At 39.6% G+C, this 27,722-nt stretch overlaps 1 protein-coding gene across 1 annotated transcript; it reads right to left on the minus strand.

The window, feature by feature from the left end:
- Positions 1-27,722, minus strand: LOC101435907 (olfactory receptor 4C12-like). Its single transcript, XM_004447421.4, has 2 exons — positions 26,816-27,722; positions 1-329 (listed from the first exon to the last, which is right to left on the minus strand). The coding sequence occupies exons 1-2, from the start codon at positions 27,720-27,722 to the stop codon at positions 1-3; spliced, it is 1,236 nt and encodes a 411-aa protein (XP_004447478.4).

The following is a 27,722-nucleotide window of genomic DNA, read 5'->3' on the forward strand; positions in this document are numbered from 1 at the left end:
TCATGAACTGGATCTGCGGCCACGTTCAGCCTTTCCATCCGATGGGCGAGTGCTCTCATCATCCGTCATTGGGACCTGCTGCTGGCCGGTGGCAGATTTGATGTTTCTCCCGGGGATCCAGAGAGGCTGGGAGGCATTTTGTGGGGTTCCCGACGCTGTAGGGCCTTCAGGCGGTGGCGCTTCCTCCTCCCTAGTTTCGGCTGCGGTGGCAGGTTTGATGTTTCGGCCTGGGATCCAGAATGGTTGTGAGGCATTTTCCTCGGAGCGGTGCAGTGGTGGGGTTGCTTTGGCCCCACGTTGGGCGCCAGTTGAGGGACGAGACGGGGTCCCTGTTAAGGGACGAGCGGGGTCCCTGTTGCGGGACGAGTGGGGTCCCGTTGTGGGACGAGCGGGGTCCCTGTTAAGGGACGAGTGGGGTCCCGTTGTGGGATGAGTGGGGTCCCTCGTGTGGGGAAGAAAGCCTCGTACGGTCGCTGAGGCTTCCCTCGGGGGCTCCAAAGGCGTGGAGGGCGCATGACCCAGGAAGAAGTCGCAGAGACAGGCTGATGGCACAAGTCTGGTTTATTGCGGAAGGGGATGCAGATTTATAGGATTGGGGAGTGGTGTGGCGGGTTCTGATTGGCTAGGGCAAATGCTGTTTCCATATAAGGCAATGTTCTGGCATTAGGCTAGTGATTGGCCAGTAGAGTATGTGCTAACTCTTGATAGGCTGAAGCTGTTGCTGGGCAAACAGCGTACTAAGAGATTAGGTTTAAGAGAGGGGGAAGGGGAAGTGAGAGCTGGGCTAGGCGGGAGATAGGAATGGGGAGGGCGGTGCCGGCTAGCCGTTAGCAGCAAAGGCCTAGTCAGGCGTGGTCACCTTGTCTAGGCCCAGTGGGCAGAGGCGGTGTCACCTCTTGCCGCACTGTTTGCCACTGAGGCAAGCCGGGTGCCCCTCCTCCCACAGCAGAGGATGAACCATGCCCAGAGGATGAGGACAATGACAGCCATGAAGGAGCTGAGCTACCAAGGCTACTTCTGCTTCTGAGTGGATCTACCCCTGAACTGGACATTGAAATTCTGATACAGTGAAAATATGGGCCCAAGAACACAGAGTACCTGTCTCATTAAAACAGGCCCAACCTCTCATTTAACAATGTGAGTGATGTCAACTACAAGTCGGATACAAAAAGGGTATTTGGGAACTTTTCCAGATGGGCCAAAGTTACTGACCGTGGCAAGTGAACTGTATCAGCCTCCTTTTCCATCCCATCAGAAATGGCAGACACCTATTCAGTTTATGACCTTGGCTTTCTAAGTTCTTTTCATAGATACAGTGCATATGTGAGATATCTTGGAAAAGTGGCTCTGCCACCACTTCACTTATGCAGATGATATCTCCTCTGAACAAGGATCCTACTTTACTGCACAATTCACTGAATGATGGGTCCTTAGTCATGGAATTAGATGGACCTTCCATATCACCCAGCACTCACAGACAGCTGGCAGTGTTAGAACTTTTATGGCTGCCTAATAAAGGAGCTTTGGCATCTACATCCTGATGTCTTTCTTACTGAATGGATTGTCAGCCTTATTGGGCCTGCTGGATGATGAACTCAGCAGTTCCCCGGAAGGGAAATATGGTCTTATCTGGATTCCTAGCACAAGAAAGGGAGGAGGATGGGGAAAGTCACCTAGGCTTCATTCCTTATCTAATACTATACCTCTTAAGAAGAGGGTAGTCCCTGAAAGGAGAAACAAGGATACACCATGTGGAACTCTCCTTTTCAGCACTGTAAAGAGATCATCCCCCCCTTTTTTTTTAATCTCATTACACCCTCATTCCTAGGATGTTGGGAGGTGAAGGCAGCCTGGAGGAAGGGAAGGATAACAGAAGCTGGCTTAGAAGAGCTTAACACATTTGGGGCAACAGTCCAGTGGGCTGGAAACATGGGGTCTGATACACACAGGTCGTAATTGCCCCAAGCAGGAGTAAGCACCCATTAACATATGACATTCAATCTGTCAGCCACCTTGAATCACACTGCTGAGTTGATAGCATGATCCTTTTGGCTCAGCAAAATTATTAGACTCTCTAGACAAAATAGTGCTTGATAATCACGTTGCCTTAGTCTTCTTCCAAGCCCAACAAAGAGGCATGCATGCTATTACTAAGATCCTCTACTATACACAGGCTAATATTTCAAGGGAGGTAGGACACAAGAAAACTAAAATCTGGAAGCAAGCCCACTGGTTGAAAAGTAAATAATAACATTTTTTGTGGGACTTTTTCAGCTGGACTGTGGCAGGAGAGGGACATTGATGCAACCATTATGCCAGATAGGCCTGATTACCCTGCTTGGAGTAGGTGAAGCTCTTGAAATGTGCTGTGGCCCCTGCCATTCTTAAACCTTTACTATCAATATTATTAAGAGCCATGGGTCAGTAGGCCCTACCCATCTCTGCCTTTGTGTCTGAGTTGTGAGTTGGGTTTATGTTGTGGAAGCTAATGAAGAGAAGTAGACTGGGGTTGGTAGAGAGGCCAGATATGGGAAAAGAGAGCTAGAAAGCCAGTCTTGTGACCATAAAGATAAGGGTCTCTGCACAGAGACCATGGGAAAGAACATTAAGAAAAGGTATGCACATTCTGGCAAATACCTCCAAGTCCTGTGGTTTATTATGTCCCTGGCATTGTTCCTATATCCTCCTGTATATATTGCTGCATGTCTCCACTTGAATAGCAGAGTACTACCTGGGTCGAGCTGCCACCCTGGACTGTGTCTTCAATTTGCAAGCTTCCTTCTTGCAATAAGCAAATATATGAATTCTCATGTCTTCCAGAAACATTCTTTGGTCTTCTCAGAAAAGATCCCAGAACATTTTGACCTGACGGAATAACACCGCAGATGCATCATGACAGGAATCCACCTGAAAATATTTGCAGCAAGTATGAAATAAGACTCTTACAAAAAGCTAGTCTACTTTATTAGAAAAAAAGTAAGGAAAAATATGAGACTCCCGCAAATATCCTACTTCATTAGCTATCAAAGAAATGCAATTGAAAATGTGAAATATTTTTAACTGGCAAATAACAAAGATGTATGAGTGCTGTATTATTGTGTGTGTGTCTGTTTTTGTAGAAAACTTTTTGGAAATAAATTTGACTCTATATGTCTTTGCTCGGTTGTGCCCATTGGTCAATACTCCAACTCTTAGGAATATAAGCTAGGTAAAAAAAAATGCAGGTAAAAATTAGTATACAAGTTGTACTTCACGATAATTTTTGAAAGGGAAAAAGTTACAACAGCCTAAATGTCTAAATAAATGGGAATGGTGTAATGTATGATGATATATAATTATAAATATCAGGTGGACTTCAAAGAGCTTTGTAAGAAGAATTAATGATGTGGAAGAGTATAGATATAATACAGAGTGGAAAATGTGAGATATAAAACATCATACACCTTAAGCTTACAGTTGTCAAAAATGTCATATATGCATAGAATATTATCTTTAAAAGGTATACTAAAGATGATTAATGCTTATCTGAATCTTGGTATTCATGGGGATTTCTTGGGATTCTTCCACAAATTTTCTAATCTGATTTTCCTATGAAGAGGTTGTATATTGTTAAAGATTTATTTATTTTTCCCCCTTCTCTTCCTCTCACCCTACTGTTTTTTCTGTGTGCGTTATCTTCTTTTCTCATTTCCTCTCCTCTAGGATTCACTGGGATTTGATCCTGGAGATCCATGAGGTGGAGAAAGGTTCCCTGGCAATTGTGCCACCTCAGTTCCTGGTTTCTCCTGCACTTCAGCTTGACTCTTTCCTTGTCTCTCTTTTGATGCATCATCATCTTGCTGCATGACTCATTGGCACAGGCACTGGCTCACCATGCAGGCACTCATGCAAGCACTGGCTTACCATGTGGGAATGCTTTCTCTTCTTCTTTTTTTTCACCAGAAAGCCCCAGAGACTGAAACTGCGTCCTTCCATATGGTAGGCAGAATCTCTATTACTTGAGCCACATCTGCTTCCCTGAAGGGAATATTTTGACTTTATATCAGTAAAATAGTTTAAGATCTTTTATTACCTTATCTCAGGTTTGAGCCCATAATATCTGAAAAGACTTTTTCTAAGTAGTCTGGGTATTCTGATCATTATTCATATAAATCTGTGATAGTGGAAACATATGCTGAAATATAACTTACCTGTAAATTGCAGTTTCTAGTGTCACATTAAGAGAAAAGTACTAACAATGGAATCACTGTTTGCCCCTGTGTTTTGAATGTGTTTAGAGAAGTAACAAGTTTATTCCATGACAAGGAATCTTATTGTTAGGTACACTTTGTATGATGTTAGCAACCACTGATCCATCACTACCTGCTATCATGTAAGTTCACCAATTTTTGCCTTAAATATATTATTTCTTTTACATCAATTAGTGTCTTAAAAGTTATTGCTAATAGAGACTGCCTAAATATCTATGAATTTATAGACAGTTTATTTCTGCTTTATAGCCTCACAAATTTTGTGAATTTTGGCCACAGAAACACTAACTCAGATATGAATTTCTTTCATCAGAACTTCTAAAAGGCTTCAGCAGAAATTGATGGGGAGAAACCTAACCATTGAAGGGCATCTCTTCCAATGCCTGTCCATGGTACATTTGCCAGTCTTGCCTTCTTGGTGGCCAGATGTAATGTTATAAAAGGCATTATTTGATCTGAGCTCCAACCTTACTTAAAGCCCTGAAAATAAACTGTGTTAAAGCAGAAAAATTAGGGATTGCAAGTAGTATGAAATCAGCAACAAATGAAAGGTACCCTGGAATAGCAGATCCCTGAAGTAATCTCACTTAAGCACTTTTCTTAGAAAGTCCATGCTCTGCCTGAAGATAGCTCCATTGGTCCCTTTAAGTCTGGATGCAAATGGGTTGGAAACTTAGCACAAACAGCACCCATGAAATGTGATTGATTTTGCTTAATGTTGTCTTTTAGGCTAAGAAATCCCCAGAATTTGTCCCTACTAATATTTTCATATATGGATACAAAGAAGTATTGCATGGATATTGCTTATATAAAAAGAGTTAAGGATGCTCTGAACTGTCAGCCCCCAGAGGATTAGAATTAACGTCTTCATCCAAGATGGCAGTCCAGCAAGTTTATCCTGATTTCTAATGGGGCTGTGGATTCTGTGACCAAAGGGGAGTGGAGAGTGAGTCGACTAGGTTGGTTTAGCATTCTTTCTATGATTGTGGTTTGGAAGTTATCTTAGATCTGGAATATAAAACACAGACAGTTCTACTAGGGGACTCTAGGTTCATGTGTCATTCAAAGCCTATAAAATAACCCCAATAATACTTGTCTCACAGTCCTCTATGGAGGACTAAGCAAGATAACAAACGACAGCATCTTGGTCTGTGAAAAACTATTCTACTGTTGATGCCCTGAGGATAGACATATAGATTAGACAAACTGGTCTCTAGTATTAAAAATTCTAATCATGCTTAAAAGCTCTTGCTCTTAAGCATGATTAGAATTTTTAATACTAGAGACCAGTTTGTCTAATTTATATGGAATTCAATAAACTATATCTCCTAGCACTGGCTTTTGCTTCCTAACTAGGTGAAGGTTGGCAAGTCTTAGCCTCTTTAAGTCTTAGTTTTCATATCTGTATGAAAAACACTATAAGATACTTATCTCATAGGACTGTCACAGGGTTCTATGAAATAATGCATGCATCATGCTAAGAATGCTGCCTATCATAGAGGAAAGGGCCATTGTTGGTGTCATAGTGTGACTAATACATCTCACACCTTATACAAAGATCAACTCAAGCTGGATCAAAAACCTAAATATAAGAACCAAATTTCATAAAGACCTTGGAAAGCAAAGTAGGGAAGCATCTACAGGAACTTTTAATAGGAAATGGCTTCATGAACTTCACACTGAAAGCACAAGAAGCAAAAGAATAAATAGATAAATGGGACTTCCTAAAAATTAAAGCCTTCTGAACCTCATAGGAGTTTGTCATGAAAGTGAAAAGAGAGCCTACACAATGGGAGAAAATATTTGGTATCATATATTTGACAGGAGAATTACATCTTGCATATATAAAGAATTCCTGTATCTTGAAAATAAAAAGACAAACAGCTCATTTAAAAAATGAGAAAAATATTTGAATAGATACTTCTCCAAAGATTATATACAAATGGCTAAAAAACACATGAAAAAATGCTCATTTTCACTAGCTATTAGGGAAATGCAAATTGAAACAACAATTAGATATCATCTTACTCCTCCTATAAGACTGGCAGCTCTCAAAAAATCAGGAGACTAGAATTGTTGGAGAGGATGTGGAGGAATCGGAACACTCCACTGCTGGTGGGAATGAAGAAGGATCTGGACATTCTGGAGGACAGTTTGGCAGTTTCTCAAAAAACTAGCTCTAGATTTGCCATAGCAATTCCACTGCTGGGTATATACCCAGAAGATCTGAAAACAAGGACACAAACTGATATATGCACACCAATGTTCATAGCAGCACTATACATTATTGCAAAAAGTTAAAATCAACCCAAACACCCATCAACAGATGAATGGATAAATAAAATGTGGTATGCATATACATACAATGGATAAGAACAAATACAATACAAACACATGTGATAACATGGATGAATCTTGAGAACCTTATGTTGAGTGAAGCAACCCAGGCATTGAAGGACAAATACTGCATGACCTTTCTGATATAAAATAAGTAAACCAAGCTGTCTCAGATAGCTACAAACTGGATGATAAACTTTCAGGTAGTTGGGGGGTAGAGGAAGGTTATGAGCTGACAGCTACTTGGGTGAAATCTATAATAAGCTGAAGGTAAGTATTTGTACAAGGAAGGGATAAAATGAGGGCATAGGGATAACTTTGGGTGGGGCTTTGTGGGCTTTAGGGGCGCTAGGGAAGGGAGGATGGGTCAGACTGCCCATGAGATTGGGGAGACGGTGAGGGGAACATTTGATCATGGGAGATTGTCAAGTAAATATTTGAAATTGTGGTGCAGAGAAAACTCTTTAGAGAATGTAATATGGAAGGTTGCCTATTTGAGGTGCTTAAGGTGTGGGGGGGCATCTGATACAGGGCAAGGTTCTGGGGAGTGAGTGCTCGTTTTGTCATAATGGATTATATCATTGGGTGGAGATCCATACAATGAGAGTGAAGGTTTCCCACATCCTGGGAGGACTATTGTGCTCAAACAGTGGGAAGTGTATCTCTTGAGAGAATCAGTGGCTCCCAATGGGTTAGGATAGTGGAGTATGTCAAGCCCTCAACATTTTTGCAAGTATCTCTGAATATGATCCCTCAAGTAATGAAGATTGATAGAAGATGGTGGTCCTTGAGGGGAGGGGTAAAGAGGTGTTGAATACATGGAATCAGTGTAACTGTGGGGAAATGGAAGTGTTCCACAAGATCATGCCATGATGGGTATAGGTCATGTTAAATTACACCAAAAATGTATAAAGGCCTATTATCTAAAATGTAAACCATAATGTAAAACATAAGATAACTAAAAATTTAGAAAATTGTATAGTCTAAAATATAAACCATAATGTAAACCCAAATGGAACCATGTTTGAAAGCTATCATTTCAATATCTGTACATTAGCTGCAGCAAATATAATGTGAACATGTAAAAAGATCACTGTTAGGGAAGGGACAAAGGTTTTGATGTTGGATATGTGGGAGTACCATATATTGCATATGTGAATTACTGTGACCTAAAATTTATATCAAGAGGAACTTAATAATCAGGAAAAAAAAAAAAAAGAAAGAAAGGAGGTAGACATTGAGGAAGAATTGGAAGAAACTGCCTTGCCACTGTACATACAGGGCAACACCTGTAGCAGTAATGAAAGGTAAAATGTCAGAAACAAAGCTTTTTCAATTTTTCATTTTTTTGATACCCCAATTTATTTTTCCTTTATTTAATTTTTCTAAATTTCTATGTACTCTATATCTAACCTTTAAACCCATCACTATATTCCATTTTTCTATTAATGGAACCTGGCAATATATTGGGCTTCCTTTTTGAAGAACTTCCTTTTGAAGAGAGGTTCAACTATGGTAGGGAAGGAGCACTTGTGTGGGGTGTCATTGGTGGGGGGCACATGGTTGGGAGTTCTCCAGGACATGTATACAGGGTACATAGAAAGGTTTTCATAGTGGTTTCAGTTGGAAATGACAGATGAAAGAGTGCTGAGATCCTGACCAGGGAAGATCTATCACATTCTCCAATGGAACAACAGCAATCCCCCAAGTGCAATGGCAAAGACCAATAAAGATGGATGGTCCAAAGATGAGCCCTTGATACTGATGGCTCCGATTATGAGCCTGTGTGCCTGAAATATGAACTAGAGCTATAGTTGTGGGGTGCCTAAGAGTTACCTCCTGAGAGCCTCCATGTTGCTCAAATGTGGCCACTCTCTAAGTCAAACTCAGCATGTAGATGCATTGCCTTCCCCCCAGCATGGGACATGAATCCCACGGATGAGCTTTCCTGGCAATGAGGGATTACCACTAAGCACCAGCTGATGATATAACTACAAAAAGACCATGAACAAAGATGTCGACTCAGACCGGCAGAATATCTCAGCCTCCATGTAATATCACGTGTTAAAAACTGCCTTTTGACTTCGGATAAAAAGGGGGAAATGGAAAGGACAAGTGAGTTTATATGGCTAAGAGTCACCAAAAAAGAGTTGGGTGGTCCTCAGAGGGTGATGCTTATGCACACCTCAGGAGGGTACCAGAGAGAGCCAAGGTAGATGGAAACCCAGGTTCTGGTTCTCCTGAGGGCTGCAGTGACCCACAGGGTCTATGGTCACAGCAGATGGCCCTGGAGGTCAGGGCCATGTCAGTTCACCCTACTTTGGAGTTTGTGTTCCTGAGTGTATTGGAGTTGGACTCAGATATAACCTTTCTACACATGCCTCTTCTGTTACTTTACTGGGCCTGTGGTTGGCATTTGAGTTGATATATACTTAGGAGACCTGAATCTCTGAACTGTCCGTGTGATGGCCAGGCCCTGGGCCTCAGCAGACTTGCAGCTCCTACCCTCTGGTTTCTTGGATTTACCCTGGTCAGCTGACAGGGAGGTGAAGAGGGTCAACTACCACACCAGGGAGCCAAGAGTGCCTACAGCTGCAAGCAAGAGAATTGCATCCATCATCCATGTGGAATCTAAACCCTCTTGATGTAGAGGGGGACTGGACATAGCCATCTCAGGTCCACAAGATGAAGGAATAGAGTATGGATTAGAGTGGGCTTACTGGTGTTCTGCTGAGGAACCATTGTGGTTAGTAAGGGAAGAAATTGTTGTAGTGATGTGGAGAGGGTGGCCATGGTGGCTGCTGATGGCCGGGAGAGGGAAAAAGAGATATGGTGTAGGGGCATTTTCAGGATTTGGAGTTGTCCTAGGTGGTGGTGTAGGGATGGATGCTGGGCATTGTGTGTCCTGTTGTGACCCACTGGGTGGACTGGGGGAGAGTGTAGACTACAATGTGGACTACTGTCCATGTGCCTCAGTGGTTCTCCAGAATGTATTCGCCGGGTGCAGTGGATGTGCCAGAATGATGGAAGAGCTTGTGATGTGGGAGGGGTGGCGTGCATGGGGTGGGGGGTATATGGGGACCTTATATTTTTTGAATGTAACATTTAAAAGAAAATAAAGAAAAAATACATATATATATATATATATATAAAGAAGAGGCCTGTGTAGAAGTTCACATCTGAGTCCTACTCATACTCAGGAATACAAATTACCAGGTAGGGCCCACTGACAGGTATGTAGTTGCAACTCCCTTACTCATTTATAAAACTATTCCAATATTTTTGTACCTGCAACCAGCATAATCTTTACTCTCTCTCATGTCCCATGATCTTTGGCCTTATTAGGGGTATGTGGTATCCTCTTCAATACCAGCATATTTATTTCAGGGGATGCTTCAGGAGATTTGAAACATGATATAAAGAAGGCATAAGAATGTCCCCTCAAAATCTCAGGTACAGCTAACTAGTTTGGCTATGCCAACACAGCAGAATGAGATGAGAAAAAAATCTGAACTGTGCTTCATCTTTTCTGAAGTTACTAGAAAGAAACAGTCGAAAAAAATTTTTCTGAAAGATTTCTAGCTGCTATCTTCTTATGTAGATAAGATGTATGCATCCTTGGTAAATTATTCTAAAAGTGGAAAGCTTTTGTTTTCCAGATTGGATCACAGAATTCAAGGTAGATATACAATGAAAATAATAACAATTTTCCAACATATTGAAAAGAGCCATTGGAGAAAATATGTTGGACTTTTGAACCCAAAGGGTATCAGGAATGAAAGAAAGAGAAAAGGGAGAAGGAAACAAAGAGCAAGAATGAGCAAGAGAAAAAAAGTGAGAAAGTTGGGATTGGGGGTCTGCGAGTAGAGACTCATCAGACAACTTTATTGATTATAAGGGGTTCTTTATTTACCCCAGGGTACGTGACAAGAAGCAGGCATACATAGCCTATGTGCCAATAAGCAAAAACATATAGCCTACATGTCATTAAGCAGCAACATGTATTAACTATCAGCATTACCCATAGTCTAAGGAATTTTAAAAAATCCTATCTCAAGGTACAAAGTCTAAGTGTTCTATTCACTACAAAAGGTATGTGCTCATCTTTTCTTTCAGCCTTTAACAGCTTCATCCCATTTGCAGGGAACTCTTAATTACCGCATTCGTTAGGTTGCAAGCATAGCCATGGAGAAAGCACTAGCATCGAGACAGCACGTCTCTCCTTGAGAGGCCACTAAGCCTCAGTTTCCAACAAAAATGGACATCCAGATCAGCTAGTAAATAAGTGCATCATACTCCATTAGGACAGTAATTTGACTTTATTGCACATTTCCTTGGACCTAAAAGTCACCTTTCATCTGATGTACCCTTCCCTTTCCTTCCAAGGATAAAAATAATTATAGTTATAGAATTAATTATATGATAGGAACTTTAACAACAGTTTCCATGCTAGAATGTAAGCTCTAAATTTGTCTTGTTTATCACAGAAACAGGAAAGGTATATTAGTTATCTAGTAGGCAGTCAGTGAATAATAAGTAATGGCTTAATGAATGAAAGTTCTAATTTGTTACACCAATTTTATTTAGTTTTACATCTTTAACATTTCTCATTCAGCCTTAGTTTTATGTTTAGATAAGTTCTATCATTTATGCTTTTTTCTTTTTATTATGGTAGTTAAATATTTAAAAATAATTAATGTTATTTAATATACACTGGATGTTCAATGTCTTGTCTCATATACTATTTTTAGTGCTAAAACTTCTAATTTTAAAAGTAAAACAATCAAGATTAGTAAAGTTCAAATCATGCAAAATGATATTTATACAAAAATAAATCTCTTATCCATTCTTAACTACAGTTCCCTGGTGATCCTCCCTAGAGGTAATCACTATTCTCTATTTCTCAGGATTTTTCAAGTATAATCTTTGCAAATATAAGCATATTTACATACTGTACGCATGTGTATTTCTCTGTGTTGACTGCTCTGCATTTTACTGTGTAGGATCTTGATGAGTCCATAAAAATCTAACATATACACAGTTATGTTCTTACTGGATAATACTCCTTTATAAAGATGAAATAAATCTAATGTATCCAGTACTTTTCATGTTGTTTCCCATTTTATCTATGACAAATCATACTGGAATAAATATAGGTATTTTTAAAATTGTGCAAGCATAATGGGATCCTAGAAATAAAATTGTTGGGTCAAACTATACATGCATTTAAAATGTCGATGTTCATAGTTAAATGTCAAAATGGTATTCTTGAGGGTTTACCAAATTTACTCCTGCCAACAGTCTGTGAGAAAATTTGTCCATATTCTCAACATCTATTGTTAGATAAAATCTTTAGGTATTGGGCAATCTGATTAGTTATAGAAATGTTATTTTATTTGTATACCGTAATTGAAATTCTTTAAATATAATTGAATTTGAACACTTTCACATTTTACAATAAATTTGTATTTCTTCATCTTTTAATTGCTGAATGTTTTTATATTTTTCTTTGATTATTGAATTTTTCCATACTGATTTTATAAGATAATGAAGTACAAAGGTAATATCCCTTTTATTCTTATATATATAATTGCTATTTTAACATCTCATGATTTTTTCCATAGTAGAAATTTTTATATTTACATAGATCACTCAGGATATTTCATACTTGCTTAGGAAGTCTTTTCTGAGTTTACACATGTCAAAATATTCTTTCATATTTTTATCATTTAATTTTAAGCAATTTTTGCTTTAATATTTCAGATTTTAAATTTTGATCCATTGAAAAATTATTTTGAAATAAGAAATTTAATAGAAAATGGATTTTAACTGTTCTTGATAGTTATTTTTTTATAGTTTTCTATTATTATTGACTTTTAACTGAAATCCAATGTTAATGAAATCTGCATACTCACATGTTTTTTGATCGAGTTCACCGATCTTTTTATTTATATGTCATTTAAAATATGCTATAATTACATCCGTTTGTTTCTGGGGTCTAATACTTTATTAAAGGAAAATAAAATGAGAAGCATTGGCAGCACAAGTAAACATTGAATTGCCCTGAGATAGCATCACAATACTTAGTATACAATTTTTTAATATAATATCATCCCTAATTTCTAAGCAAGTTTGAACAAAGATAATGATAAATATATAAATATATATATGATGTAATTATATATATATAAAGATGCAGAAAGTACAAAGTTACCATATACTCCCCCACAATTTTACCTATTAATACTATGCATTCATGTGTTACTTTGTTGAAATTTGTGAAAAAATATTATTATAATTGTACTTTTAACTCTAGTCTGTATTTTGCATTAGGATTCACAATTTGTGTTGTACAGATTTATGTTTCTAAAATTTTTATTCCGATAGTGTATATACAAATATTTTTCAACTAATTCATGATCATTTTATATTTTTTAATTTTTTAAAAATTTAATTGCCTTTTTTAAAGATGCATAGATCACAAAAAGTGTTACATTAAAAGGTAAGAGGTTCCCATATACCCCTCACCCCACTCCATTTGTTTATAATGCTACCTATTATCTGAAAAGCCTAATATTTCCTCATGATTATCCACTCTTATAATTATACTGATTTCTGCCCATTTATATTTCACATTAAATTTAAAATATGGGGAAGCAAATGTGGCTCAAGCAATTGACCACCTGCCTACCACATGGGAGATCCCGGGTTTGATTCCTGGTGCCTCCTGGAGAAGAGAAGGAAAACAGCAAGCTGGCACTATGGGCTGACATGGTGAGCTGATGCAACAAGGATACACAAAGAGAAAACACAATGAAAGACACAACAAAACAGGGAGCAGAGGTGGCTGAAGAAATTGAGTGCCTCTCTCCTACATGGGAGGTCCCAGGTTTGGTTCCTGGTGCCTCCTAAAGAGAAGACAAGCAGACACAGAGTATACATAGTGAATAGACAGAGAGAGCAGGCAGCAAGTACAAACAGCAAAGCTGGGGGATAAAAAAATCTTAAGAAAAATAAACCTAGGCACAAAACAAATTTCAATTAGTGCTTTCAATGAAAATCATTTAGAAAAAGTTTATATTTTAGAGAATTGAGATTACCTATTCATGTTCATGATGTCTTTTTTTCAATTAGTGAAGTCCTCGTTAGGCCACAAGGCAGGGCCTTTATGTATAACCAGAGATGACATGAAGAAAACTTCGACACAAGAGTTAAGCAAACTCCCATTTATTACATCTGCAGAGGTAAGGAGCTAAGATCCATCTAAAATGACTCAGACCCAACACACTGTGCTGCTGTTTCACTCTTGTTTAAATACCCAAGTTACTACTTAGCATTTGTTTTGATTATGCATTAGTTTTTATGCACATGGATGAACACACATAGCTGGTTATATAATAGTATGATTAGTATGTTCAGGAAATCATGCTTGCACATCCATTGCATGATCAAGAAAGGCGTGGATAATTCCACCCCTGAGTGGAAATTTTACTATGTTAATTAAGCAAGTTGAAGTGAGGACAGCAAGGGACTGCTTCTGTGCAGGTCCAGCCAACCAAGTGAAGCTGGTTTTCATACTTCTTTGCTTTAACAGGATATTCTTGACCACCAAAAGCAGAATTTGGCACAAAGAGAGGGTTGCATCTCATTCCTTCTGATTTACATACAATTATTTTCTTTGTATCTTAGCAACAAGGAGAGAAACAAGTTACTTTCAGGTATTCAGTTATCCTACATCCATCACTCTTTTATACTCTTAGCAGTGCTTTATATATTCTTCATATAGATTTAGCACTTTTCCTGGTAAATTTGGTGTTTTGGATTTTGTTATTGCTTTTGCTATTGTAAATTAGATCTGGCCTTCTATTATATTTTCTAAAGGTCCATTGTGGGAAGGTAAGGAAATCTATGTGTTCAATTTTTTTAAATAAGATATCAATTATACTGTAAAAAATCCATACCATTAATTGTACATTTTTGTGACTTTTGCCAGTATGTATTGTTTTACCATCATAGCAAACCTGATACAGATTGATTTATCCCCTGAAAATATTCCTGCCCCCTTGGTAGTCAACCACACCCCCTACTTCCAGGCCCTTACTAACCCTTACTGGTATCTGTCCCTATGATTTTATCTTTTATTAAAATATTATATAAATTGAATTTATTACTCCTTTAAGATGGCTCTTTTCATTTTGCATAATGCTTTTGAAATTTGTCCGTGTTGTTGTGTATATCAGTAGTTCATTCTTTTTTACTGTTGAGTAGTACTCCAATTTATGGATGAATTACAGTTTGCTTATCCATTACCCTTTTGAGAGATATTTAGGTTGTTTCCATACTGTGAAATTTTCTTGAATGGCACAGAATAATGCTTCCTAATTGATCATTCATTCCATAGAGACAAAAAGGGTACTGCATTTTATTATTCCCATATATATGATTTTCTTCTCTAGGTCCAAAAGCTTCAGAATGCATAAGCACATTTTGGATGTGGTATTCTGGAAGCTAGAACTAATATTACTGAGGAGACAGATAGTAATTATATGCAGAACACATGCAGACACATTAAAATTAAATAGGAGACATAATACATACTTTCATTGTTTGAACAGGAAGGTATAAAGGTGAAACTTTTATAGCTGTAACTATTGATGAGGATGCGTAAGGTTGAGATGGTTCTTACTTTTTTTATAAGTACAAGGTATAAGTTTCTTCTGAGCTGAAAGGAAAATTTGTATAATGTACATTATGGAAAACTGGTGAAAACTGTGAGACATACTGAGAAGAATGTGTAGAGGAGTGATTAGCTAGAAAAGTCAGAAAATTTGCTTAAAAGTCATTGAAAAACTAGGTCACACTGGAGTTTATAACTGGTGTAGTTTCCTTATAGTATATGATTGCACAATTTTCTTCAGCATCGCTTTACAATTAGGAAATTGGAGAATGGATGGTGTTAAAATTTATGTTTTCAATACTCCAGTTAGTGTAGAGTTTTACACAGAAGCACGAAAAGGTTTAATTTGACTTGATTTGTAAGGATTGCTAATTATTCATGCTCTTTGAAACCCAAATAATTGTAAAATTTATGCTAATTGTTTCTTTTTTGACTTATAAATCTTTGTGAAGATGAAGATAGTCAATGCATTAGTCAAAATCAGCTACGTTTTGCTATTGTATCAAATGAATCCTGAAATCTCTATGGCTTAACATGTATAATTTTATTTTTGTTCAGGCAAAATGCACTGGATTAAAGTACCATATAGGGCATTTGCATCCCGTGTAGGTACTCAGTAATCCAGGTTGCATCCTCTTAGTATTGTCTTCACAATGCATTTTTCCATGCTTCCTGCAGTAAGGAAAAAGAAAGCTGAATACTAGCAAACGGGCTCCTAAATGTTTCAGCTTGCATTTGACATACATCACTTCAGTGAGCTAGTCACTTGTCCATTATTAAACCCAAGGGGGATGGACTCATGTTTCAAGCACATGGCTATTTGGTCATTAGAAAATGGATTGGACATATTGTGAAAAAAATGATCACTTATTTGGAATGGGTTCTTTATTAGGTCTAGTATATTAACATGAATTAAACATACATATATATATGTGTGTGTGTGTGTGTGTATGTAATCAAGATCAGGCACAGCTGTGTGGTCATTTAGGTTACTACACTGCTTTCATAAATAGAAGGGAAATCACTCAGATATTGGCAGGGCATCTGCCTTGGTCCTAATCTGGGTCCTCTTCTTTTATCTGGATTCTTTCTCTTAGAAGAGCTATCTGGTAGAGGATTCCCTTCTTGGGTAGGCGGAGACGAGGCATCTAGCCCCGCTCGGTGGGGCTGAGCCAGGCCGGGCCGCAGCGGCGGACGCCGGAGCCGGGCCGCGCTGCGCCGGCGGTGAGCGGGGCCGGGCGGGGCCGAGCCAGGCCGAGCCGGGCCGCGGTAGCGTTTGGAGCCGGGCGGGGCCGGTGCAGGCGCCGGCTGCGGGCCGCGGTAGCGTTTGGAGCCGGGCGGGGCCGGTGCAGGCCCCGGCTGCGGGCCGCGGTAGCGCTTGGAGCCGGGCGGGGCCGGTGCAGGCCCCGGCTGCGGGCCGCGGTAGCGCTTGGAGCCGGGCGGGGCCGGTGCAGGCCCCGGCTGCGGGCCGCGGTAGCGCTTGGAGCCGGGCGGGGCCGGTGCAGGCCCCGGCTGCGGGCCGCGGTAGCGCTTGGAGCCGGGCGGGGCCGGTGCAGGCCCCGGCTGCGGGCCGCGGTAGCGTTTGGAGCCGGGCGGGCCCGGGTCAGGCCCCGGCTGCGGGCCGCGGTAGCGTTTGGAGCCGGGCGGGCCCGGGTCAGGCCTCAGCGGGTACGGAGCCGGGCAGGGCCGGTCCAGGCTGCGGTGGCGGGAGGTGGATGCCGGAGCCGGCTGGGCCGCTGTAGCGAGCGGAGCTGGGCGGAGCCAGGCCAGGCCAAGGCGGCGTGAGGAGCCGGGCAGAGCCGGTCCAAGCCTCCGCGGCGGGCGGAGCCAGGCCTGCGGAGGGGTTTCTGTTTTTTTGTTTGTTTGTTTGTTTGTTTTTTGTTTTTGTTTTTTTTTTTTTAATTTTACTTAATTTTTTTTTTTTTTTTTTTTTTTTTTTGAGCATCTGCAGTACTGGGGAGTTCGTGGGCCCTGGGCGGCCTATTGGGGGTTTGTGGGAAGGGAGGTGCTTGCAGACCCATTTGGGCAGACAGACGGGGGGGTTTTAGGGCAAAGCGGGGGGAAGTTGTTGTTTTAGATAGTGTTGCAATTGTGACACGTGTGTACTTGTATCTCTCTTCTCCCTATCCGTTCCCCACCGTTTGCCCATCCTCTTTTTCTTTCTTCCTTTCTTCTTGCCTTTCTTTTTTCTTTATTATAATTAGTTTGTTTTTTGTTTTTTTTTTTTTCGGTTTTTTCTTTCCCTCTTGTCCCTCATCTTCCACTTATTTTTACTTTAATTCAAGTATACAATAGGTGCTACAGGGAACACCTCACATTTGCTGGGTTTTCCCATCCTCCACTGCCTCATTTCTGTGTGAACTGATTTAGGCTACCTACACTATCCCCCTTCCCCTGCATCTTGATATCCACTATCATCTACTGTCTCTCCTATATTCCACCCCCCACCTCCCGTTCTTTGATCCACAAAGTGTCTAACTCTTAATTTCTAATACCTTTGTTCTGTTTTCTGTCTATTATCCACTCTTGAAACTATTACCTTTCTTTTCTTTTTCCCTCTCTCATGAAAACAATAGCTGTGTAGTTCATACCATATTCCTCCCAAATTCAGTCATCAACTTCATAAAAGGTACTCTACCTACAGCTATAACTCTATACAATCTACATGAATCTAACCTCCATCCTTCCAGATCTCATATTCCTGCTTTATTAACATACATCACCAATACAACTTTACACTTTTCCCTTGCTTACACAATTGCATTTCCCCAACACTAATACTTTCCTCTAAAGTGAACTTAACCAACAACAAGTAACTAGAATAAGAAGAAAAAAGTGACAAAGAGAAGATATAACACCTGTGCAAAAATAACAACTAATTAACCTCCAAGAGCAGACAAAGAAGCTAAGGAACTGATTAAATTCGTCAAAATAAAGAGATGACCAGAAAGCAACAAAAATCTACGAACCAAACCAATAATCAGGAAAACATGGCTGAATCCAATCAACAAACCAATAATCACGAAGGGGAGCAAAACTTGGCACAAGCAATGAAAGATCTCAGAACATTTATCACCGACAAATTTGATGCAGTAATGAAAGAGGTTAACAACATGAAGACATCACTTGGAGGGGAAATTGCAGACATACGCAAAAACATAACAGATATGATGGGAATGAACACCACAGTTCAAGAAATCAAAAATACACTTGCAGCAAATATCAGCAGACTAGAAGAGACAGAGCAGAGAATTAGTGATGTGGAAGACAGTACATCAGAAATCAAACAGAGAGTAGAAGGGGTCAATAAGAAGATAGAAAAAATCCAATTAGGATTTAGGGACCTGAATGACAATGCAAAACGCTCAAACATACGTATTATAGGCATTCCAGAAGGTGAAGAGAAGGGAAAGGGGTCAGAAAGAGTGTTGCAGGAAATAATGGCTGAAAACTTCCCAAATCTACTGAAAGAGACAGATGTACATATCCAAGAAGCACAGCGCACTCCACAAGTCATAAACCCCAACAGGCCCACCCCAAGACATATACTTGTCAAATTATCCAATGCTCAAGACAAAGAGAAAATCCTAAAAGCAGCAAGAGAAAAGAAAACCATCACATACAAGGGAAGCTCAATTAGATTAAGTGCTGGTTTCTCTTCTGAAACCATGGAGGCAAGAAGACAGTGGTATGATATAGTCAAGGTACTAAAGGAAAAAAATTTCCAACCAAGAATACTCTATCCAGCTAAACTAGCATTCAAACATGATGGAGAGTTCAAAATATTCGCAGACAAACAGAAACTGAAAGAGTATACCAACAAGAAACCTCCCCTTCAAGAAATTCTAAAGGGAGTTCTGCAGGAAGAAAGGAAAAAACAGGAAAGGCAAAGTTGGAGGAGAGTATAAGACCAACAACAACAACAAAAAAGACAAAAAAAAAATATACAAACAAAATATGACAAACACAAATCCAATCAAAATATGGCTAACACAAATAATTCCTTGATAGTAATAACACTGAATGTCAATGGATTAAACTCACCTATCAAAAGATTCAGACTGGGACACTGGATAAGGAAATATGACCCATCCATATGCTGTCTACAAGAGACACATCTTAGACCCAGAGACGCATGGAGATTGAAAGTGAAAGGCTGGAAAACAATCATACAAGCTAACAATAACCAAAAAAAGGCAGGAGTAGCTATATTAATATCAGACAAAATAGACTTTAAATGTGAAACAATTGTGAGAGACAAAGAAGGATACTACATTTTAGTCAAAGGGAAAATCTGTCAAGAAGATCGAACAATCATAAATATCTATGCCCCTAACAAGGGTGCCTCTAAATACGTCAGGCAAACGCTGGAAAAACTAAGTGAAAGAATAGATACATCTACAATTATAGTGGGGGATTTTAATACACCACTATCAACTCTGGACAGAACATCTCAAAAGAGAATCACCAAAGAAACAAAACATCTGAATAGTATATTAGAGGAGCTCGATCTAATAGACATATATAGATCGCTACACCCAAACACAGCAGGATATACATTTTTCTCAAGCGCACATGGATCATTCTCCAAGATAGATCATATGCTAGGCCACAAAGAAAGGCTGAACGAATTCAGAAAGATTGAAATCATACAAAACATTATCTCTGACCACAGTGGAGTCAAGCTGGAGATTTGCAAGGGAAAAAAGCCCAGATTTCACACCACGATTTGGAAATTAAACAACACACTCTTAGAAAAACAGTGGGTCAAAGAGGAAATCTCAAAAGAAATCAATGACTACCTTGAAACAAATGATAATGATAACACAACATACCAAAATTTATGGGATGCAGCAAAAGCAGTACTGAGAGGGAAGTTTATAGCCATAAATTCATATATCAAAAAAGAAGAAAGAGCAAAAATTGAAGAACTAACTGCACATTTGAAGGAATTAGAAAAACAACAACAAAGTAACCCAACAGGAAGAAGAAGGAAGGAAATAACAAAGATAAGAGCAGAACTAAATGAAATAGAAAATAAGAAAGCACTTGAACAGATAAACAAGACCAAGAGCTGGTTTTTTGAGAAGATTAACAAAATTGACAAACCTTTAGCAACACTAACAAAGAAAAAAATAGAGAAGATGCAAATACACAAAATAAGAAATGAGAAAGGCGATATCACCACTGACCCCACAGAAATAAAGACTATCATAAGAGGATATTTTGAAAAACTATATTCCAACAAAAATGACAATCTAGAGGAAATGGACAAATTCCTAGAAACACATAAACAGCCCATATTGACAAAAGAAGAAATTGATGATCTTAACAAACCAATCACAAGCAGAGAGATAGAATCAGTTATTAAAAATCTCCCAACTAAGAAGAGCCCAGGGCCAGATGGCTTCACAGGTGAATTCTATAAAACATTCCGGAAAGAACTGACACCAATCCTGCTGAAACTATTCCAAAACATCGAAACAGAAAGAACATTACCCAACTCCTTCTATGATGCCAACATTACCCTAGTACCAAAGCCAAACAAAGACATCACAAGAAAGGAAAATTACAGACCAATTTCTCTAATGAACCTAGACGCAAAAATACTTAACAAAATACTTGCTAATCGTATTCAACAACACATTAAACGAATTATACACCACGACCAAGTGGGATTCATCCCAGGTATGCAAGGATGGTTCAACATAAGAAAATCAATCAACGTAATACACCATATAAACAGATTGAAGGAAAAAAATCACATGATTATATCTATTGATGCAGAAAAAGCATTTGACAAAATACAGCACCCTTTCTTGATAAAAACACTCCAAATGATTGGAATACAAGGAAATTTTTTGAACATGATAAAGAGTATGTATGAAAAACCTAAAGCCAATATTGTTTACAATGGAGAAATCCTAGACTCCTTCCCTCTAAACTCAGGAACAAGACAAGGATGCCCACTGTCGCCGCTCCTATTTAACATTGTCTTAGAAGTACTTGCTCGAGCACTGAGGCAAGAACCAGAAATAAAAGGCATTCAAATTGGAAAGGAAGAAGTCAAAATTTCATTATTTGCAGATGACATGATCCTATACATAGAAAACCCTGAGAGATCTACAACGAAGATTCTAGAACTCATAAATGAGTTTAGTAAAGTCGCAGGTTATAAGATCAATGCGCAAAAATCAGTAGCATTTCTGTACACCAATAATGAGCAAGATCAGGAGGAAATCAAGAAACAAATACCATTCACAATAGTAAATAAAAAAATCAAATACTTAGGAATAAATTTAACTAAAGAGGTAAAGAACTTATACACTGAGAACTATACAAGATTGTTCAAGGAAATCAAAGAAGACCTGAATAAATGGAAGACTATTCCTTGTTCATGGATAGGAAGACTGAACATTATTAAGATGTCTATCCTACCAAAATTGATCTACACATTCAATGCAATCCCAATAAAAATCAATGCAGCCTTCTTTAAGGAACTAGAAAAACTAACTATGAAATTTATTTGGAAAGGAAAGAGACCCCGAATAGCCAAAGACATACTGAAAAAGAAAAACGAAATTGGAGGAATCACACTACCTGACTTCAAAACATACTATAAAGCTACGGTGGTGAAAACAGCATGGTATTGGCATAAGGAGAGACATATAGACCAACGGAATCGAATTGAAAGCTCTGATATAGAACCTCACATATACAACCACATAATATTCGATAAAGCCACCAAACCCTCTCAACTGGGAGAGAGTGGCCTATTCAACAAATGGTGTCTGGAGAACTGGATAGCCATATGTAGAAGAATGAAAGAGGATTACCATCTCACACCTTATACAAAGATCAACTCAAGATGGATCAAAGACCTAAATATAAGAGCCAAGACCATAAAAACCTTAGAAAGCAGTGTAGGGAAACATCTACAGGACCTTGTAATAGGTAATGGATTTATGAATATCTCACCAAAAGCACGAGCAGCAAAAGAACTAATAGATAAATGGGACTTCCTCAAAATTAAAGCCTTCTGCACCTCAAAGGAGTTTGTCAAGAAAGTAAAAAGGGAGCCCACACAGTGGGAGAAAATATTTGGCAATCATATATCTGATAAGAAACTTATAACTTGCATATATAAAGAACTCCTACATCTTGAAAATAAAAAGATAAACAATCCATTTAAAAAATGGGAAAAAGACTTAAACAGACACTTCTCCGAAGAAGAAATACAAATGGCAAGAAAGCACATGAAAAAATGTTCCAAATCTCTAGCTATCAGGGAAATGCAAATCAAAACCACAATGAGATACCATCTTACACCCATAAGATTGGCAGCTATGAAAAAAACAGAAGAATACAAGTGCTGGAGAGGATGTGAAGGAAGGGGAACACTCATCCACTGCTGGTGGGAATGCAGAAGGATCCAACCATTCTGGAGAACAGTATGGCGGTTTCTCAAAAAACTAGCCATAGATTTGCCATATGACCCAGCAATACCACTGCTGGGAATATACCCAGCAGAACTGAAAACAAGAACACAAACCAATATATGTACACCAATGTTCATAGCAGCATTGTTCACTATTGCCAAAAGTTGGAATCAACCCAAATGCCCATCAACAGATGAGTGGATCAATAAAATGTGGTATATACACACAATGGAATACTACTCGGCTGTAAGAACAAACACACTACAAACACATGTGATAACATGGATGAATCTTGAGAACCTTATGTTGAGTGAAGCAACCCAGACATTGAAGGACAAATACTACATGACCTCAATGATATGAAATAAACAAGCTGCCCTAGATAGCAAGAGACTGAACGATAGGCTTGCAGGAAATCGGAGGGTGGAGGAAGGATATGAGCCGATGTCTGCAGGGGTGGAATTTAAGACGAGATGGTGGTAAGTATGAACACAAAGAAGAGATAAAAGGGGGTAAGGGGTTGCCTTTGCTTGGGGCTTTGCGGGTTTGAGGGTGGCTGGGGAGGGACGGGTGGGTAACGTTGCCCAAAAGTGGGGGGAGGGAGGGGTAGCATACGAACCAGGAGAGGGTCAGGTGTTGGTGGAGAGTAAAATGCCGAGAAAATCATATCAAAATATAATAAAGAGGGTTACCTGTTTAGAATGCTCGGAGGGGAGGGTCTGATGCAGGACGGGCTCCTGGGGAATGTCTAAATGCTCATTCTGCCATAGTGGGTGACACCATGGGGTAGAAACCCAAGTAGTGAGAGTGGGGGTGGACCCACATCCTGGGGAGGACTAATGCCATCCAATAGAGGGAACTGTATCCCTCGAGAGAAAGGGTGGCTCCCAGGGCATTGGGGCAGTTGAGCAAGTTAGGCCCTGAACACTATTCCATCTATCTCTGGAAGTGGCTCCTCAGGAAACGGAGGTTGGCTATCACTGAGGGCACCAAGGTGGAAGGGAAAATGGACGTTAAATGTGTGGAACCAAAGTAAATGGGGGGTAAGAGAGGAGTTTCTTGAGAGTACACAAGGATGGATATAAAACATGTAATATTACACCATAACATATAGGAGATGACAGACTGATAATGTAAACCATAATGTAAAACATAGGATAACTAAAAATGTAAAGAACTGTGTATCCTAAAGTATGCACCATAATGTAAACACAGATGTCACCTTGTTAGAAAGCTAATGTCTCAGACTCTGTACATCACTTTAAGTAAATATGATATGAATAGGGCGTAAGAGTATCACTGTGGAAGGGAAAAGGTTTTCTGGTGGATGTGTGGGAGTGCTGTATATTATATATATACATTGCTGTGGTCTAGGACTCCTGTGAAGAAAAGCTGAATAATTAGGGGGGGGGGAAAAAAAAAAAAAAAAAAAAAAGAAAAAAATAGGATGTGGAATTTTTTCAAGTCAACATTCTTTATCTAAGTTCTTTATCTAACTTTATCCAAGTTCTTTATCTATCCTTTAAACTCATCGCTATATGCCATTCCCTAGTAAGGGACCATGACATTATATTGGGCTTCAAATTTCGGGGAGTTCTGGATCACAGAGTGTTTCAACAATGGCAATGGAGGGATACTGGTATGGGATACCAATGACAGGTGATATATGACTGACAGGGAGCTGTACAGAACATATGTCCAGGGTGCATGGTAATGTTTGGATATACTCATAGTGGCAACAATTAAAAACCACAGTAGGGGGGGTACTGGGTTCCTGGCCAGTGGTGCTCTGTCGTGGTCCCTAGGGGAGCAGCGACAGTCTCCCAGGTACAGTGGTGGGGACCGGGAGGGAGTGAGGGTTCAACAGTGAGCCCCTGATACTAATGACTATGCTTGTGAGCTGATAAACCCAAAATAATAACAAGGCCTAGAGCAACTTTGTGCCTGGGAATTTCCTTCTGTCAGCCTTCATGTTACTCAAATGTGGCCAGTCTCGAAGCCAAACTCAGCATATAAATGCAATGCCTTCCCCCCAGCGTGGGACATGACACCCGGGGATGAGCCTCCCTGGCAACGAGGGACCACTATCAACTACCAACTGATGATGCAACTGGAAAATGACCTTATACGGAAGGTTCAATGCGGATCAGCAGAATATCCATGTCTACATAAAATACCATGACTTTAAAATGCTGTTTGACCTAAAGTAAGGGGGAAATGGAAAGGAGAAATGAGTTTATATGGCTACGAGTTTCTAAAAAAGAGTCTGGAGGCTGGCAGAAGGTTTGCCCTCATGCACAACTGAGCAGAGTCAGAGAGACAGATAAAGCAGATACAACCCCCAGATATTGGTTCCTTTGAGGGCTAAAGAGACCCATGGGAGTTATGGTCATGGCCGATGGGGTTAACTACCAGGGCAGATGGCCCCTCTTTGGAAATGGTGTTTATGTGTGATGAATCTGGACTCAGATGGGATCTCCCTTCATAAGTCTTTCATGCTAATGTGCTGGAGGTGCAGTTAATGTTGGGTTTTAAGATATATTTAGGGGATTTGAATCTCTGGACTGACAATGTGATAGCCAGATCCTGAGCCTCAACAGACTCCAGCACCTACAATCTGATTTATTGGACTTACCACACTCAGCTAAGATGGAGGTGAAGAAGGACAACCACCACACCATGGAGCCTAGAGTGATTACAACTGAAAATGGGAGGATTGCATCCAGCATCCAGGTGGAATCTGAGCCTCCTCTTGACATAAAGGTGCAATGGACACAACCAATCCAGTGTCCACATAGAAGAGGTGGCATTGGATTGGGAAAAGTGGACATAATGGACAAAGGGGATGGGGAAAGGCAGGAAGAGATGAGAGGTGGAGGCGTCTTCGGGACATGGAGCTGCCCTGGATGGTGCTTCAGAGGTAATCACCGGACATTGTAAATCCTCACAGGGCCTACATGATGGAATAGAGGAGAGTATGGGCCATGATGTGAACCAATGTATATGAGGTGCAGAGGTGCCCAAAGATGTACTTACCAAATCCAATGGATGTGTCATGATGATGGGAACGAGTGTTGTTGGGGGGGGGGGAGAGGGGGGGTGGGGGGTGGGGTTGAATGGGACCTCACATATATATTTTTAATGTAATATTATTACAAAGTCAATAAAAAATAAAAAAATTAAAAAAAAAAAAAAAAAAAAGAAGAGCTATCTAAGTGACTCTATCTCAAGTAGTATGCATTTGGTCTGCAATTTTTTATTCCAATTTGAATGTGCAGAATTTCTGCCTTGATTACACATATCATAAGCTCTCCCCTGTGTTCTAGCTATTTTCTTCCTATTATCTAAATCTTAGATTCATCCAATAAAATCTATTTTGGAGACAATGTGCGGTGTGGATGTTTTTGATAGAAAAAATTTCCACATATCTCTAGGAATATCATGTACAAGTTTGTTCTATGTCTGTACCTGGAAGTATATAATACCCATCCTAGGCTCAATGCAGGAAAAATAATTTATTCTTGGTATAGCCCAAGTTAAAATGCAAATGTTCTCTGTGGGTTTTGCAATACAACAACAATTTTAGGAATACAGTTGCCTAAACACACTTCTCTCATTCTTCCAAACACATTCATTTCTGGTTGATGCCTTAATATTGTGTTTCTACAATACTAAAGCTACCCTGAGTTCAGCATCTGGAATTACATCTATACATTTTCAACAAAATTCTTAGCTATAAACCTTTTAATCAATTTTAATTGCTTGGGCCATGGCTTCTATATGCTATACATGAAGATTTGCAGATAATTTCTCCATAGCAGATATAATGAAAAGAATTTTCAAAACAGAAAAATTTACGAGTCAGCAATGTCTTATTGATCAATAATTTGTACATGCAAAGAAATTTCTAATTGGAAGGGACTTTAGTAATCCTTTCATTAAATATTGATATTTTATGAAAGGAGAACAATTAAGATTCCACATGACAAGGGGATAAATATATCTATAACAGCATATACTGACTGCATGACCATTAACTTTTGACTTACCCACGCTTGATAATATATTTCTTTCTCTAGTCTATTTACATTATTTTTTACACGATATCCTACTTTGTCTCCAGAGTTTCCTCATCGCATTTTTCACCTCTGCATTTCTAAGTGTGTAGATTAAAGGGTTTAACATGGGTGTTATCAAAGAATAGAATACAGCCACTGCTTTATCAATGGGGAAGGTGGTCATGGGCCGAAGGTACACAAATGTACAGGGCACGAAGAATAAGACAACCACAGTAATATGTGAGGCGCAGGTGGAGAAAGCCTTCCGCCGTCCCTCAGAGCTGTGAGATTTCAGGGAGCAAAGGATAAGGATATAGGAGGTAATAAGAATACAAAAACTGAGCAAACACATGAACCCACTGTTGGTAGCAACAAAAGGTGCTATAATGCTAGTATCTGTGCAAACGAGTTTCAGCAGAGGGTAAAGATCACAGAAGAAATGGTCAATGACATTGGGGCCACAGAAAGGCAACCACACAATGAAAAGGACTTGAATCAGAGCATGAAGAAGTCCCCCAGCCCAGGACAGGACCACCAAGATGACACACACACGACGATTCATTCTTATCATGTAGTGCAGAGGCCTGCAAATGGCCATGTAGCGGTCATAGGCCATCACCGAAAGCAAGATAATCTCAGCTCCACCAATGATATGCTCCACAAAGAGCTGAGCCATGCATGCACTGAAGGAGATAGTCTTCTTCTTAGCGAGTAAGTCAAATATCATCTTTGGGGCCGTGTTAGAAGAGAAGGCGCCATCTTGAAATGACAGGTAAGACAGAAAAAAATACATAGGGGAGCCCAGGGCTGGACTGCTGGCAATTGTTACTATGATGAGTAGGTTGCCTGCCATGGTAAGAAAGTACATGATTATAAATATAAAAAACAGGAGTTTCTGCACATCTGGATTCTGTGTCAGGCCTAGAAAGATGAATTCTGTCACATTGTTCATTTGTTGCAT

This window comes from Dasypus novemcinctus, chromosome 10 (assembly GCF_030445035.2).
Source record: "Dasypus novemcinctus isolate mDasNov1 chromosome 10, mDasNov1.1.hap2, whole genome shotgun sequence".
Taxonomy (NCBI): Eukaryota; Metazoa; Chordata; class Mammalia; order Cingulata; family Dasypodidae; genus Dasypus; species Dasypus novemcinctus.

What these genes read in the sequence shown, in the direction of transcription:
- LOC101435907 (XM_004447421.4), bottom strand. Translation starts at nt 27,722, where the DNA reads ATGCAACAAATGAACAATGTGACAGAATTCATCTTTCTAGGCCTGACA. An exon ending in GAGGAAACTCTGGAGACAAA is followed by an intron (nt 330 to 26,815) that starts GTAGGATATCGT and finishes GTCCCTTAACAG; the next exon opens with GGACCCCGTCTCGTCCCTCA.